The sequence below is a fragment of the Falco peregrinus genome, chromosome 5 (genome assembly GCF_023634155.1).
Source record: "Falco peregrinus isolate bFalPer1 chromosome 5, bFalPer1.pri, whole genome shotgun sequence".
Taxonomy (NCBI): Eukaryota; Metazoa; Chordata; class Aves; order Falconiformes; family Falconidae; genus Falco; species Falco peregrinus.
The window spans coordinates 112132705-112149538 of NC_073725.1; the positions used below are offsets into that span (position 1 = coordinate 112132705).

General features: G+C 39.4%; 1 protein-coding gene across 1 annotated transcript in view; it reads right to left on the reverse strand.

Moving 5' to 3' along the window:
- Window positions 1-16834, reverse strand: part of SYN2 (synapsin II) — a 193575-nt gene that overhangs the window by 1678 nt on the left and 175063 nt on the right. The window contains exons 11-12 of the mRNA XM_055805683.1: window positions 6069-6129; window positions 1991-2294 (exon numbers count right to left, since the gene is read on the reverse strand). Coding sequence (XP_055661658.1) covers window positions 1991-2294; window positions 6069-6129 — 365 coding nt within the window. The remainder of the gene's footprint in view (window positions 1-1990; window positions 2295-6068; window positions 6130-16834) is intronic.

Sequence of the window (16834 nt, forward strand, 5' to 3'; positions counted from 1 at the left end):
CGTTTTTAGTACTATCGTGTAACTATGGTCTAAACTTCTGTAAGCATGAATAAAACAACACACATGAAGAAAAATATCTGAAGTTTAAAACTTTAACTCATGACTTGTCAGATAAAATAATATTTGGAAAGTAGGCTTGAATTTAAGTGGAAAGCATGAATGATTTATAACCTTTTTACAAAGATATCCATGCATTAGTAAAACTAGTTAACTGATCTCAGTACAATAGGATTTCAATTTTGGCTATAGTAAAACTGCAAAACTTTTCTTATTCAGATTGTCTTGTACTCGTCATGGTTTGCAGCTTCGCCACCTCTAAACTAATAATGTACAGCAAACAGTGCTACAGGCATTTTAGGTTTTTCATAAATTATAGTTGTGCTAATGAGAATAGACTGATAAATGTTTGTTTGTACTCACTGAAAGAGGGAGGGTGGGAAGCAGCACTTGACTTGATTAGTAACACAATAAGTAGCCTAATTAAATATTTATTCACAGATTAATAACATGTACATACAGGTTAGGCAACAGCATGTGGGTGAATACAAAGCATACACATGCAAATAGATAGAGTTAATCCTACAGGCAGGAGATCTGAGTCTTGGTGCGGACCTAAAACTGCTGCTTGAAAGTTAGAAAAACTACTCCTATTGTGGCTTGCATCTTAAAACCTTTAATTTTTCCTTTTTTATTTTATTTTATTTTAAATAGAGACTATTCTCTTCCATTTGAAGAACAGAAAAAAGAATCTAGAATTGAACAAGGAACTAAAGGAGAGGGAGAAAGCTGGCAAACAGCATGTGGTGGTTCTTAAATGTCAGACGTTCACAAGTTACATTTCAAAGGATAAACTAGCTTCCATCTTGCTTAAGAAAATCGACCTCCCTGCTCTCTTATATTAAAGTGTAATACATATAATAAGTATAAGCTTATATTATACTTAAATAATGGATGAATTAATTTAAGTTTTATTATTCTAAAACAGAAAACAGAAATACACTCTCCTAGGAAGGAAACGAAAATACTGTCACCTTCGCATACCGTCCCCTAACACATCTTCTCCACTGAACTGTGCTCAGGTGACGACTCGGAACCAGTGCACACCAGTATTACCATGCGAGTGGCTGGGAAAAGGGGATCTGTGTCACGTGGGTAAAACAAAGACTAACGCCAGTCTTTGTACTTGCCAAAGTAAGAAGAAATGTGTCTGTGACTCTAGCGGCAGTAGTGTGTGTCAGGATCGCTGGGCTGAAAACCAGCAAATCCTGGCTACTCCCTTCCCCATGAGTTCTGTTCGCAGGGTCTGGGCTGTGAGAGGGGATATAGCCACAGATCCTTGCCACAGGCTTTCCTGCAGCGCACAGCTGGCTCGCTACAGCAACATCACGCTGTGCACCATGGAATCTTCCAGTAGCGAGGTAACTACAGTGTTCTGTGCACATCCTGCAGGCTTCCCTGGAAAGGGCCCGCGTGAATTGCGGGTGCTGTGCAGTCCGCAGCAGCACACAACCATGAGCGAACGCGACCACAGACACAGCCTGGCAGCCCCTCGCCAGCGTGCCCATCCGGACCGCTCCTGAGATGGGCCTTTTGCAAGGGGCAGCTGTTGCCTGAGTGACTGCAAGGTCAAAAGTTTCAATAGATAAGACTTCCTCTTTTCTGTGCAGGCTCACAGCGCACCCGGACCGTGAGTCAGGAACATGAAAAGGAGAAAACAAACAGGAGAAAGATGATGAGTTTTCAGACCTTGTTGGGGCAGAAACTGCACTACTATTAAAGAGAGTTTTGTGTAGTGCTTAGGATATAACTAATGACGCTGTCTTATTAATCATCAACAGCGAGTAGGCTTTTTGAAATGTTTTAACCTCATTTTAGACTTGGGCATATATGTACATTTTTTTTCTGAATATTAGGCCAACTCCCAGATTACAGTTACAACACCAAAACCTGTCTTAGGAGGGGAGAATAAAATGGATAAAGCAAATCTTACTTGAGCTGTGGATGAGACTGAGGCTTCTGTTGTGGAGCAGGCTGCGGCACGGGCTGCGGCGCGGGCGGTGGAGCGGGCTGGCGAGCAGGCGGTGGAGCAGGCTGGGGCTGCGGCTCCGCTTCCTTTGATAATCTGGTGCTGGAAGGACCTTGAGCCTGGGGCCGTGGCTGCTGGGTTGTAGGTCCAGGTGGACGCTGTGGCTGGGAAGTTGAGGGCTTTGCTGACTGCCCAGGGGGGTACATGCGCTGTGGCTGCAATGGCTCCTGGCTTTGTGATTGCATTCCTTGGGGTTGCACTGGGCCCCCTAGGTTCAGTACAAGAAAAACTTCATAATGTTATAGTATCAAAGAATTCTTACTAGATTTCATATCCAACACTTTAAAATAATCCTTGAATGTGATTAATTCTACTTTCCAGGCAAAATTCTATTAATATGGACTGCAGTTTCAGGTAGTCACTACTGTTAATCACAGCTGGTACCTTAGTAACTTGCTTGGAGCCCCTGCTATTCACCCTTAAAACTGCTAAGTACCACCAAATTTATCCCAGCAGTAGCAGTACCGACTTCAAATCAACTCAATGGAATTACAGCCAGTATAACTCTGGCCCAGTCAAGGACAGGCTGCGAGATAACTGAATATACTAGTAACATCTATTTCAGCAGTACAGCTACTAGTTTCTGTGTAGTTAGTGCAGCTTTGTTCCTCCAAAGTCTTAAAATTATTTCTGTAATATTCCTCTTAGATTCACTCTTATAGCAGTAAAACAACTTTATACTGAAATTCCCTGGCTAATTTAAAGTTTTTTGATAATTTATTTAACCCCTTAGTGAAATATATCAAGAACATTACAAGGAACACAAGAAAAGTCACTACTAATTCTTTACCAAAGAGAACTTTCCACTGAGAAGGACATACACTGGCAAAATACTGCACAAAGTGTGAAACTACAGTGTGTAGTAGAGACTTAAGTTGTGAAATCCATGGCTGAAAGATGCTAAATCATCATACAGGGTTGGTTTTTTTCTGCTTTCTGACTGAAATAGTGCTGTGTCAGGTATCAGTAGGCATGCGACTTTTATCTCGTATCAGATGTCTGCATGTGGTTTTCTGGGCTGATAGTTGTTACAACTGAATGTTTATTCTTGCATGTGACAGGGCCCACGGGATATATGCGTTAGGGGGAAGAAAGGACAGGATGAAATTCTGAGCGATTTGTTTGTAGAATATTTCAGTCAGAGTAAGAGCTTTGCTGAACAGTAAATATTATAGAAGACAACTGATCTAGATGTTCTGAACATTTGGGAATTTTTAGTCTTACATAGATAATGAGTGCAAGTAAGAGACTTAATCTCTTCAGGTCTCTAAAAGAAAACCTTCATATCTGAAGTACTGCTGTAATACATGATTACTTTTTTTTAAAACAGCTATTATAATCAGCCTTCCACTCACTATATGAGATTCCAGGGTATGTGTCTGAGAACAGCATGTGCTAATGCTTCAGTAAGTTTTAATACAGTTGTAGCAGCGTGTTGTGGTGTGGAAAGATAAATAGCACGTACTGTATGTTAAGGAATGTGCCTTCATTGTTTATTAATTTGAACCGCTTTTGTAGGAAATATTTGAAGGTGATAACATGGTCTTGCAACATCTTAATAAGGATCCTTTTCTTATTAGTCTCCTTTCACTCAATATTGAAAAACAGAAAGGTTTCTTTCCCCCACTTGTACATACAGGCTTGCATGCCAGAAACTTTACACTGAAGACAGATATAACTTTCTTTTATTGCACATTAAGCTGTACAAGATATTTCACATAAAAGATATACTGCTGTCACACTTCCAGCATTTGCTCACTTTCTTGCAGCTGGGTTGTACAAAAGGCAACAATCATGAAAGAAACTTTTACCAAAAATAACTCAACAAAACTGAACATTAAGCCTACACTGTAAAACATCTGTTCCCTGTTACCCACAATATTGCACCTAAGCATGCTTACATGCAGAGAGACATTTTGGCTTGCTTCTTGTCTGTGGTATGTAGTAATAGTGCGTGCCCTTGTAAATCCTTTACAGTCAACAAGCTGAAATCCTATCTGAAACACCCATCTCTTCTTTGCACACACAGCTCACAAATGTCATGTGAGAAGCACTTGTGAATACTTGTACTACTACATGCAAAAAAATACCAACTGCTTTAAATAAAATCAATCATCAGATTCATTTCTTCTCTCCAGGGCAGTATGGTTTATCCGCGTGTATGGTGTCTGGAGGTAAGGATTTGTGAACCTGATTCTAGAGTGGGATTTTCTTAATATAGAACAAAATAGCCAATGCCATCGTCGGAATGATCACTGACCCAGACAAATGCTGATCACTAAAGCAAAATATTCATGTAATTTACTGATAGGTAGTAAACAGTAGCACTTACCACAAACATTTAAATAGCTAATAATGCATACCTTAATTCTCATCTTACCAGCCAGCTTGTACAAATAAAAGAAACACGAAGAATGATGAGTCTCACTGATAATTTTTTCCAGTGTTTGTGGGGAAAACAGAAGTAGAACATAAGACTGTTTTCCCTTTAAACAAAATTGTTTGCACTAAACTAATGGCCACTACTCATCTTTGTACATATTCAAGATTAAATTATAGTTTTGTGGCTCACTTGCAACTAAGCTTTATGGTATGCTAGCAGTGTGTAGCTTGTGATTCTAGGCTAGATTTCTCTCAACAGATTAACTGCCTGCCTGTGTTTTTCTTGTAATAGTGCATTGCAAACTGGTTATGCAAAAATCACAAATAATTTACCTACAGAAAATCTAGCAGTTGTCGGGCATCTCGAGTCTTTTTGCATGTTTGATGTCAAGCAATTATTATAAACCCTATTTATGTGGATAACGCTGGGACTGAATTTTCTTTAGAGCTATCTGGCTGTCTCTAGGTTTAAAACAGTAGACCTGAGTTGGCAGAGAAAACCACCGACATTTTTGTCTTGCACTCTAACCGAAGGGCAAGATCCCTAGCTGGTTAAATGTGCCTTGGTCTACCATCTCCTAGCATCTCTGTATTTTAAAAAAATGAGCTCTTACAGGAAGTTTAACAGTCCGTGAGGTACTTCTCACCAAATAACCTGGGATTTAACTCTTAGGTAAGTATAAGATTTTTGAAAGTATTTGCATTAGTTTTCATTAAAAATCTCCATAGTTTACTAATTCAGAATGACAACAAAAGTTACTACTTAATTGAAATAGGAAACATGAAATACTCACACTTTCACTGAGATATTGCACATAGGTGGCCCATTTACATAGCTTTGTAGCTAATAATTTAATGCTGAATTACTAAAAATATGAATACCAGTATGTAAAATAGAAGATACTTTAAATATTCCTTGGGAAGAACTGTTATCTTATGGAGTCACTGAAATATCAGACTTCCACTTGCATATAAGTAAAACTAAAATGTTAACAAACTTTATAAAATTATAAATAAAAAGCCTCACTAGCAAATTCTAATCTAGACTTTTAAAAATATATCTGGATCACCTACCTATTAGTCATGCACACGCACAAAAAAATAAAGGCTATGAGTACAGTGTGCACACACTCACAGAGTAAGCAAAAGTATTTAGATTTGAACCTCGGTGGTAGTTTACTTAACGATATATAATACTCCAAAAATACTGTCTAACCATCCATAATGTACAGTTGCACTGGGCTCTAAAGAGGCACATTCTTTGTACACTGTTGACAACGGCCCTGAAATCACAGGTTTTACAGAGAAAGGTAGGTAAGCATTACACGCACAGACATGAACAAGTAAACAACCAGACGGTATAGTTGACACTGCATAGAAAAAACACAGTCCAGGTCAGCACTGAAACAATGCGAAAATTGAACAAAACTGGTATGTTTGCTTTTAAGATTGTTTGTTTCTTTTCTTTCCTTTTTTTTTTTTTTTTTTTTTTTTTCATTTTTGCTTTAACCCTTGCTTTTAGTCTCAATTATCTAAGTAGCCTGGACTTGTTTTGGTCCTACTGCAACGCCATTACAGTCGAGAATGTACTGTAAACAACCTTGAGGTGGTGGTCGCTGAGGTGGGATTTTGTTTGGCTCTGGCTCCTTTAGTGATCCACTCTGGAAAATACATTTGAAAACAGAAGAGAAAAAAAAATTAGAGTAGCTTAGTTCCAATTTTCCACTAATTTGTCTTTATTTTCATTAGAAATCTCTTGATTGGTTCGGGCTGAACATATACTTTTAATTTATTCCAGATAACATTTTCTAATTTAGTTTCTGTCTGAGATGATATATGAATCCTGGACTAATTCAAAGGCGAGTTCTTAAAAAAAAGTTGTTTTCTCTTTGCAGCGTGTGATCATAATATAAGGAGTGCCCTCTCAAACCTTACCTCCATTTGTGTCTGATCCTTCTCCTTCAGTTCCTAGCACCCTGGCCGACCTTCCTGTATCTCATCGCTTCTGCCCTCCTTTTATAGGATAGACCAAACAGAAAATGGACTTCAACAGATACTTTCATGTAATTTAAGAAATAATTTATTTTTAATTGCACTCGCTTGTATCTGGAAGCACTAGTGCAGCAGGATTTTTTGCTAGTGATAGTTTCACTTTGATTCACTGACTGTAAATGGGAAGGGAGATGGACTACTCTAGGTTAGATGTTTTGCTAAGCAAAATGAAAGAAGGAAGCAAAAACCACAGACAAATAATAAAAATAATTGAAATTACTTCATGCTACTCCATCTGACATGTTATTAGAAACACATGTAATACTTGACTTTTCAAAACAGGAGATTTATTTGGCAGCATCCTTTTCAAATGTATACTTATTGAGAGGAAAAGATGGGCCTGAACCAAAAGCTTGGAGCAGAACACCCTCTGGGAACATTAGTACTTGAATCCAAACTTTGTCTTAGGCCCATCTCTAATATTTTGAGAAGTGAAATATATTGAATCATTGGACATAATATCTTGGGGGTTTGTTTTTTTTAAGGATCCAGCAGTTAAATTGCCATCTGTCAAGAGGGGAAAATCCCAGAACGTATTAAATAGTAAATGTAAAATTTATTAAACATGTTTCTTGCAAAGCTTACTGGTTGTTGTTTTTTTCCTGATAGATTTGTATTTGATCTCAGAACTACAGAAACAAATCTTACTCGTAGTGATGTGAATTCCTGCACAGCAATCCAGAAGTTACACTTTTAAAATGTTACAAGACAACACCTTGTTGTATCGTATGCAGCTGTTGCAGATCGCTTTGTCTGCTTTAGCTATATAAATAAAGAGGACACAGGACAGGTCCAAAGCTCTAATTACTCTGTTACCAACCTTCAGAATACCAAACGAGGAGTAAAAATGACATGGACAAAATGAACGAGGCAAAATCTGATCCTTGTATCAACTGACCCAGTTACCCAGTTCTCGGTAAGCATCACGGTAAGGGTGAGATATGGAGGAAAGAAGAGACATTCATTAGGAAAGACACAGCCACCAGAAAATATTAAAGTGCTTTAGTGTGGGTTAAAACCTTCTCTGTTTTGCTTCTCTCCTTCCTCTAATTTTCTGAACCACATATAAAAGCTGACATTCTATCCTATGCACGTTTCAGTAACGTTAAGTATTTGCGGTAGCCACGATGTGTAACTCCTTGGAGCTCACTGAAACAATATGCATTTACATCACCAACTCCTTGGATGCTGGGGAAATTAGCCCAGAGTGGAAACCTTGAAAAGTTGCCCTAGAGGAGTTAACTCCTTTCATATTTTAGTGCCATTGTTCTCCTGCACCTGGCACCTTCCCCTGCAGCCCTCAGGGCGTTGGGTGCTCTGCCTGCAGAGCCTGCCTCTCCTTTGCTGGTGGAGTGTCACAGCCCTTAAAGGGAAAGTACAACTACGGACAGCCAGGAGTTCCTTTCTGGAGGACCAAACAGATCACGTGACTTTTCTTAGAAAGTATGCATAATATTTTATAAGGCACATTACCGCCACTGCCGTGCGATAGACTTTGGAGCCTTACAAAGGCCATCACCCACCTGTGTGGTCCTCTGCAGCGGCTGCAGATGACTAGGGACAACGGGAGCCTTGATATTCTACTAAAACAAAAGATTACCTAGGTAAAACTCATCTTTCATTTAGGAAGGGAAAACACTGGCTGGCAGTTTAAATACCCATCTACTTTAAAGTTGAAACAACATCTGCGGGGCCTCCATCTCCCCCACGCCTCGAGGCTGCAGCAAATTGCCATTTGCTTTTGGCTGGAAGGGCCTTGGGTTTTATCACCACACACCACCTAACTGGCTTGACGTGACAACATCAGTGCTTATGCAAGCTGCGTATCTCTCCATCTCACAAAGAAAGTAGTTTAACCCAAATTAAGTTTTCAATAAACCTTAGAGAAGCTTGCTGATCCTTACCTGAACCATTCTGGAAGTTTAGAGCCTTTGTACGCTCTCTGGTGAAGATGTATTTCCCCTCTCTAGTCACTGACTGCAGCTGTCCTGATTTTACCACCCACACATCCTTTTTTTCACCAGATATCACCTGGTGCTTCCAGGAACCTCACCCACACTCCAGGCCAATCACATGGGTATATTACTTTTGCTAATTAGCCAACCCACCCAGGCTGACCCAAAAAGACTAATTAGCATTACATTCCTAATTGAGAAGCCTTACTCATGGTTTTTCAATGGTCTGTAGTAATCCAGTCCTTTTCAAGAGTCTTTCTTTCAGACAGTCAGAAACCTTGATACTTGATATTAAAGACAGGCTTTGAACCAGCCTTGTTTGCTGTCCTGAGCCAAGGCCTTTAATAAAATCCAGGCTGCTTCTAAAACACCAGTTGTTGGCAAATTAACTCCAGACTGTTACTTCTCACCTCTCCAAGGTGGTGTGCCAATGTAATTGTAAGAGCTGCTAACTCCTTATACGCAACACAGTCTCTCTGAACAGAGATGCTGGACTAGACCTGTCCTGCAGATGTATTCACCCCTCTTGGTGTTTTTTTTTTCTTTTTTCCTTTGTTGCCCAGCCTAGATGCTCACCCTCCTACCACTTTCTTTTAGTACAAACATGTTTTCCTGAACTGCAGTTCTGATCTACAAACTTGCCTGTTGCTTAGTTCAAACGCTGCAGGAATTGAGGATGAGAATGCAGCACCTCTCATGGAAAATGACCCTGGTTCTTATTCAGATGCTCAGGGCTAAAGAGCAAAATCAGTAATGCAGAAGCTAGAAACTGCACCGTTGAGTATGGCTTAGGGTTACCTGCGGTTGTAAGGAGCCCTCTTGGTTTTCATTTTACGGAACAAAACTTTCATATCACACCCAAATTCCCCAAAGAGAAGGGACTGCTGATGTTGATAGTAACATTATACAGAACTGCTCATAGAAGCTCTTGTTCAAAGGGGTTTACTGTTTATATAACTATTCTAAAAAAATATAACTTGTGGAAACCTCTAAGCCACATGAACGCTGCAAGTATGCTATAGTGATTTCACAACTCTGGGTATAAAAATCGATGCTTTGGTTGCATAATGGTCTTTAAGAATATTGGCTAAGTTAATTATAGTCTGAGCAGAATAGCCACTACTTGTCTAGAAGAGGGATGTCTTTAGGTGTCTCTGGAGCACTTCCTTCCTTTCCACACTTACCTGAAAGGGTCTCCTTAGAATTTGAGGGGTAGAACTGGAGGAAAGAACTGTTCATTCTTCAAAGCATGTTGAATTAGAATTTGATCAGTGGTATTACTTCTTCTTCTACCTTGTATATTTATATAAATGCAGATTGGATTCATATATACTTGAATTTTGAATAGTCAAAGAATGTCGAAATGGGTGGGAGCAAAAGCAGCAACTTGGCAGGGAAATAGCCCTTGGGCAAAGAGATGCTAAACTGAGTCCCAGCAAAAATTGATTTTGATTTGGCTGAGTTTGAAGATTTTGTGAACTATAGTTGGAGCACGTATAGTTGTTTTTGGGTTTCATTTGGTTTTCTTTGTAATGCAATTATAGAAGCTTTTCATAGGTATTTCAATATTTGAAGGGAAAGCCATGTTTTTCAGGTCAAGAAGTAGAGGGATCAAATGACAATTGCCAAAATACAAGCTGAGTTAGATCTCATAAAGGAACAAGAATAAACAGTAGAACAATTAAGTAACAGGAGAACTAAGAAAAAATGTAATTGCTAAGGAGAGAGGTAATTTAGATAATTTGAGTGTCAATATTACATGAATATTTGAAGTGACAAAGATTATGATAAATACAGGAGCAAGTGCAAGATGGCAGGTGGGATAAAAGCTAAAAATGAGATGGAGGAAAAAAATCAAAGATTGTCCTGGGCTCGTATCAGTCAGACCAAATATTCTTCATCTTGGAAATCAAAACCGCTGACTCACGACAGACAGAAGAATTCCACACCACACATCTCTAACGACTAGAAATGTACGAGTTACACTGGAGAAGGTTAAGCACTAATAGTACAGGAATTACATTGTGGGTAAGGAAGTGGCTACTGAGGTGATAGGCAGTTATTGAAGAAAAACTAATGGGAAGGATATAACTGGGATGTGGAGCTCAAGTAGAATTTTCGTTAAGTTGACAGAAAAAAGTAGGTATGTGCTGCTAAAACCTATAGATGATACAGAGCTGGAAGACTAGAGGACCAAAATATCCTAAGGAAAGAATGAAATCGATGAATGGAGTTAACCCCCCACCCCCCGCCCCAAACTTAAATGCAATATTCAAAGTAATTTATTTATGGACTAATAACATGCATCTGTCAGAAATCCAGAGCTCACTAACTGAAATCTAATGGGAAAGATTTGTGCAGTGGAAAAATCCCCAAATCTTATCACACATTCAGTGAAGTATTTCCAACAGGTGCTGGGCATGATGCTGTGTATCGTTTACATCACTCCTGCTCAAGAAAGTTGAATGTAAGCTGATCTGGCACAGAAAAGTGCTGTTAAACTGACCAGGCAGATGGAACAGTCTATACCTATATACCTATATAGGAAGTATATACCTATACACACAAGGGAAGAATGGGTGTTGCCTAGTTCAGCAAAACGAAGGCTTGAATGCAGTACAGTTGCTTCTTATACATGTATTGCACCGGTAAAGAACTTGGTAAAGAAAAAAGCTAGACTAAAGGATGGTGCGAACCAAGAAGAAATGGGTATAAACTGAATTAAACTGGGCTGGAAATAAGCACTTATTGTATAATTTAGCAAAGCAGTGAGATCTTGAAGTGGCTTTCTGATATGGAGCATCCAAAAATAAGGAACTCCTTAGCCCCTCGTTGCTTACTGCTTTATCCACTCAATGTGCAGTGAGTATGGCACGGATACTCACTGGTTGCTGGTTCAGACCTTGCCCTGTTTCGGGTGAATCTGGCAGAGGCGATGTATCTGCTTCACTGTGTTGCCAGTGGCACTGAATGGGACTACAAAGGTTTTGGTATTTATTGTATTATATATTCCCTGTGGCCTGAGAAATGCAGTAAAACAGGCCCAGTTACAGTTATCAGGGAGAGACGTGGTGAGGCACACCTTAAAAAGAAGCCACCTTCACTTTGCTAGTGCAAAGGGGCAGCTGGAGGAGAGCTGGCTTTTGCTTTTGACAGTTTTTTGGAGTACTAGTGTTCAGTCTTGCCCTTCTTCACTGAGGAAATCTGTATGGAAAAGAGCCTCGGCAAAAGTGATGCCAGCCTAGAATGTCTTCACATTGAAGTTGTGATAAAGAATTCAAAAAATTAGAGCAGCTTTTGTTACTGCTCAACCAGCTTTCCAAACTACCTGTGCAAAGCCTTTTAAGGTCCTCCTCTGAACAGGAAGGGAAGTGACTGCTAAGAGAAGAAAAAAAGCTATACAGCGTAATTTTTACTTGGAATAGTACGTAGAAAATGTACTGAAAAAGGCTTTTTTTTTTTTTTTTTTTGTAAGCATCAAAAAGTATTCTAACTTGCGATTTTGTAGACTGTGTTTTCCATTGCTAGATAACTAATTACCTCATAGAGAATAGTTTCCTTCTTGAGTATTTTTACACACAGTCTTAAAAGTGAGTACCCTAGTATGGACTCAACTGCTGTTAAAAGGCACACTCCACTATTTTCCCTGAGATACTGAAACAGGTGATCTCCCATTGTCCAGTCCAGCCCTATTGTTCCAGTATTCTGCTGGACAAAAATAATCCCATGCCCCTGAGAGATCAGGTTTCTAGAGAAAAAGTAGGATGTCAACTTATTAGGGAAAAAGAGTTTTTAAAGTAGCATCACTTGTTGAAATAAGCTGGTCCCCTTCCACAGCCAGTCAACCCCAACGGTCAAGGATGCGGTCTTCTTTTACCGCAGCTCTTGATTAAAGAAGCCAGATTTCAACTCCTCTTTGTGAAAAGGGAACATTAAAAGCAAGCAGTTGCACAGCAGCTTTCAGGCAGTTCTTTCCAGAGAAAAAATTGCTCCCGAAAGACAAGGAAGGAATGCGGGCTATGTGATAGGAGAGGGCTCCCCCTGTGTGCTGAAGCAGCTGGGACTGAAATGCGAAGGCATGCGTTTGGACCGGGGGAGCCGAAAGGCAGGCAGGCAGGCAAGGGAAAGGGGGATGATATGTCTAGAAGACTGTCCAGCTACTGGGAAGTTAAACTCCCTTACACCATTCACAGTGTACATACATCCACCTATATACGCGGGGGGTACTGATACCCCCGGGGCTTGGCAGTGGCACAATCCTGCGCTGTTTGAAGTCGTAAGGAAGGTTTAGACCCTCAAACCCAGGGACTTTGACCCTGGCTGATGCTGTGCTGTATCTGGTCCTCCAGTCTTAAAAAAAAAACCTAAAATAAACCCCATTTTTTTTAATATGGGATGGCAAGTAATCTTTGCATGAACAGGGAGAGATTAAGATCTACAGAACTTCAGCTTGAGCCACAAAGATCCATCCTTACTGGATCCATTCAGAATTGAAGCTTATGCTTTGAAAAAAGAGAGCCTGGAAAAAAGATGGTGGAGCTAATTCAAGTCCAGTCCTATAACCCACACTTTATCTTAATAGTACAGTATCAGCGTTACGGAACAGTGGAGTAGGAGGAGACATGGAGCAGAGGTAATGCACTGAGTGAAACACTTGAGCTCTCCCCCAAACACCAGCAGAGTTCAGAACTCTGCTATATGAGCTGGGCATAAGACCTCTCTGTCAGTGGTTGCCTGGGCTCCTCTTCTTGCTTCTCCTGGTGCAGTACAAGTACGCAGCCACACAGAGGAGGTACTGGTGGCTGGTCTGAACAAGGATGAGCTTCCCGAGTCTCTCCTGAGGAGCCGAGAGATACTGGAAAATGATATATAAACAGCTAAAGACAAGCTTGCTCCACCAGCCTCTAGACAGGTGGAGCACTGATCCACCACCAGATCAGTGTCTGCGGTGGTGGGGGGCAAGAGGTTCTTTTGTTCTACAGACAAATCAAGAATATTTGAAAATGAGCTCCTCTGTTTTGGATTTTTCCATAATTTCTCTTGGTGCTTATCCTCGTTTAAAAATTGTAACGCAGATGTAGCACATGGTCCTTATTCAAAATAAACCGTGGCAATGACTGCTGGGGAGAGGGACAGAATCCTCGCAAGTTAAACATGGAGTAAAGCCAAACGGCTTTGCTTAACAGGTTATGATTTAAAGGTCAGAGAAATCAAATAAGAAAGTCAAGTGGAGACAGAGAAGGCTAACAAAAAAAGTAGAGAGGAAACACCCACCAGAGTGGGGAAAGGAAAGGAGACCAAGGAAAAGCCTCCAAAAAAAAGATATTTCTATTAGGTTCAGCTTAAATAAACAAAATCAGAGAGTAAAAATAGATGAAAAATAAGATAAAATAAAAAAATCAAAGGGATGTTATATGATAGTAATTATAGCACTAAGACAAAACAGTGAGATCGAACTTTGACCCTACTTTTCTATTCGTGTGGCAGCTATTGCCTGTTCTAGAATGATGGGATTACTGTTTTCCTTGCTTTAATTTCAAAAAGGCTGGGTTTTGCTCTATAGTGGAATGAGGACATTTTTCAAAGTTTCCCCCAAATGCCTGTGGGACAAAAAAGCTATTTCTCACAGAAGCCTACTAAGAACATACAGGTTACTCTACAGTGGTGGGCTCATGGTTACTTAAAAATGAAATTTTTCTTTGCTCTCGAGGGTAGGCACCACAGAGTTCCAGAGTTCCCAGACACAGTGTCTGCTTCTGCCAACACAACCGGCAGATTGTGAGATGATCAGAAGATCATCTGGCAGAAGATAAAAAAGTTAACAAAAGCACGATTTTGTTGTGTGAATGAAGACAAAAAGAGAACAGCATTGTTATTGCATTTCAAATAAACGGGGGAAAGTATCTATTAACTACCAATACTTCTTATGTTTTTCAGTTTTAGCTAGCATTTGGTTGCCTTTTGCATTATAAAATTATTAGTACTAAGGCTAAAATGCTATATCCTACAGACAACTGAAGTCATCCTAATCATCCTGTCCTGAGGCTTGACTCTGTCAGGTCGCCTGTGGGGCGTTTTCCTTGGGGCTTCTCTTCCAAGGAGCACCTTCACGAGCAACTCCTCGCCTTACCGAGCTTCCCTTGGCTTGTCTGCAGGGATCATCTGTTTTACCAGGTACACGGCCCGTGATAAGCATTCAATATAGTGTATTAATAATAAAAGAGTATCAAGCCACATCCTGAATGCTTTTATTTCATTTGGACAAATTTCTGTTGATGTCGGTAGAAATGTGGACCACATAATCTTAAACCTTTAATATACGCGCCTTAGTATATTCTCTCTTACAGTCTAAACATCATCAGAGCCCTTCAAAAGGGGCATTGCAAAGGCACACTCGCTTAGCTCTTGGCACATTATTTCAAAACAAGCTAAGAAAGATAAGCACTTATTAGTATTTTGAATTAATCATCCTCATTTAATGATACATTAACAACTGACAACCAAAAGCATTTATGTAGGCATTCAACATTAGCAAACAACCAGTAAGCTATTTACCTGTTATTTCTGTTCACGAATGAGACTAAAAAAGCAACAGAATTGAGCAATACATCCCTCCCTCCCTTAGTAATTACTCCACCTACTGGTACAGGACCTCAATAAGTATTTAAATATAGGTTATGTTAACTTTTCATGATCAATTTGTTAGTAAAATCTCTGCTCAACATTTTTATGTTGTCTCCCACTGTTTTTTAATTACTGGCAATATTAAAAATTTTAGGATTTATTTTCCTGCCTAACTTTGTAATTAATATATCACAATACCCAAATATCAAATGCAAATGCTTAAAATAAATCAAGATTTGTGTAATGAAATAGTGACTATCTTAAACATATGGACATCAAAGTCCGAGTCTCTGCCTCTGCTGCGATCTCTGCCAGTTACACGGTATCTGCCCTGAACAGGTAACTTATTCAAAGATGGACAAAGCATCCTTGGTGTAGGAAAAAAAAATGCTACCGTTTTATACTTGTGTTCAATAAACTCGACTGCTGTGAGCTTTGCTGGAGTGAAGTATGCCTTAAATGTGGCCTTTTACCAGGATGTGGTGAGTTCAGGGTCCATACATACTTACTTTCTTCTGCTTTTCTTAATTCCATACATTTATATTAGGATCTAAAAGGGTAACAGCTGTTTTTCTTATATTTTCACAAATGTAAAAAAACTAAAAGGTTAAAAAAAGCCTGGGTTAAAATAAGCATCTCCTCTTTCATATACACACAACTAAACATGTATGTGTACACATTAAAGCAGCACATTAAAATGCATTTAATCTTAAAATAATGTAAATAAATAAATACAACAGCATTATGATTTTTTTTTTATAGGGAGCATTTAGTATTTGTAAAATGTATACCCGTTTTCTTGTTTCATGTGATGCAACTTCTGTAAGACGATGTAATACGTTGTAATACTAAAAAAAGTTCTCCCAGCAAAGAAGATGCCAGAAGATGTCGCTAGGATTCAAAGAACCAAAACTCACCGCAGTGAAAGAGGTCCAGACCTTCCCCATGTCAAAAATCGTTTTAACGTGACAGATTGAAGAATGACTTTTGATTTCTATACCCTTTGACAGATACTGTGTTTCGTGTTGTGTGATGTGTATATATGGCCCGGGAACATTGTTCCTGATTAGTTTTGATGGTTTAGATTCTCTGATGGTATTTTTAGGAAGGTATCTTGCTGCTGCCTGACTAACTTGCCTTTGAGTCGCAATAATAACTCAGTAAGAATTTTAATGGGAAAAGTAATTTGCTTACTAGGGACTACGATTTAACAGAACTTTTAGGCAGATGGTAAAGAATAACTACTTAGATTTTGTTTGCAGTCACTGATGGCTGTTGAAGCACATACAAACTTTCTGAGGTAAACAATGAACAGAAAAACCCTTATTGATTGCTAATGAGGACTACAGAAGATGCTCAATTAGTATCGACAGTCTGCTTGTTTATTGACAAGCCATATTGCTCTGTTTATATAGGTAACCTGATGTCAGAGTTTGGAAAGGTAAAAGATTAAAGAGGCAGATACTAAAATGCTGCCCAGACTTTTTCCAGGTCTCTGTGCTCCCTTGTCTGGAGCAAGGAGACAGTCAGGCTAATCTCCTGAGCACATGTAGGACCTGGGCTTCCATCAGATGTGATTCCACAAATCTGGGTGCATCCACTTTATGGTCGTATGATGCCACAGCTACCATTTATCCCCTATTTAAATGTCTTCCTAAGAGAAAGAAATACAGCAGGTATGGTTTTAGAGGTCATTAGATCATTTGCCAACCTTCTTAAGGCAAGCTGTTCTTAA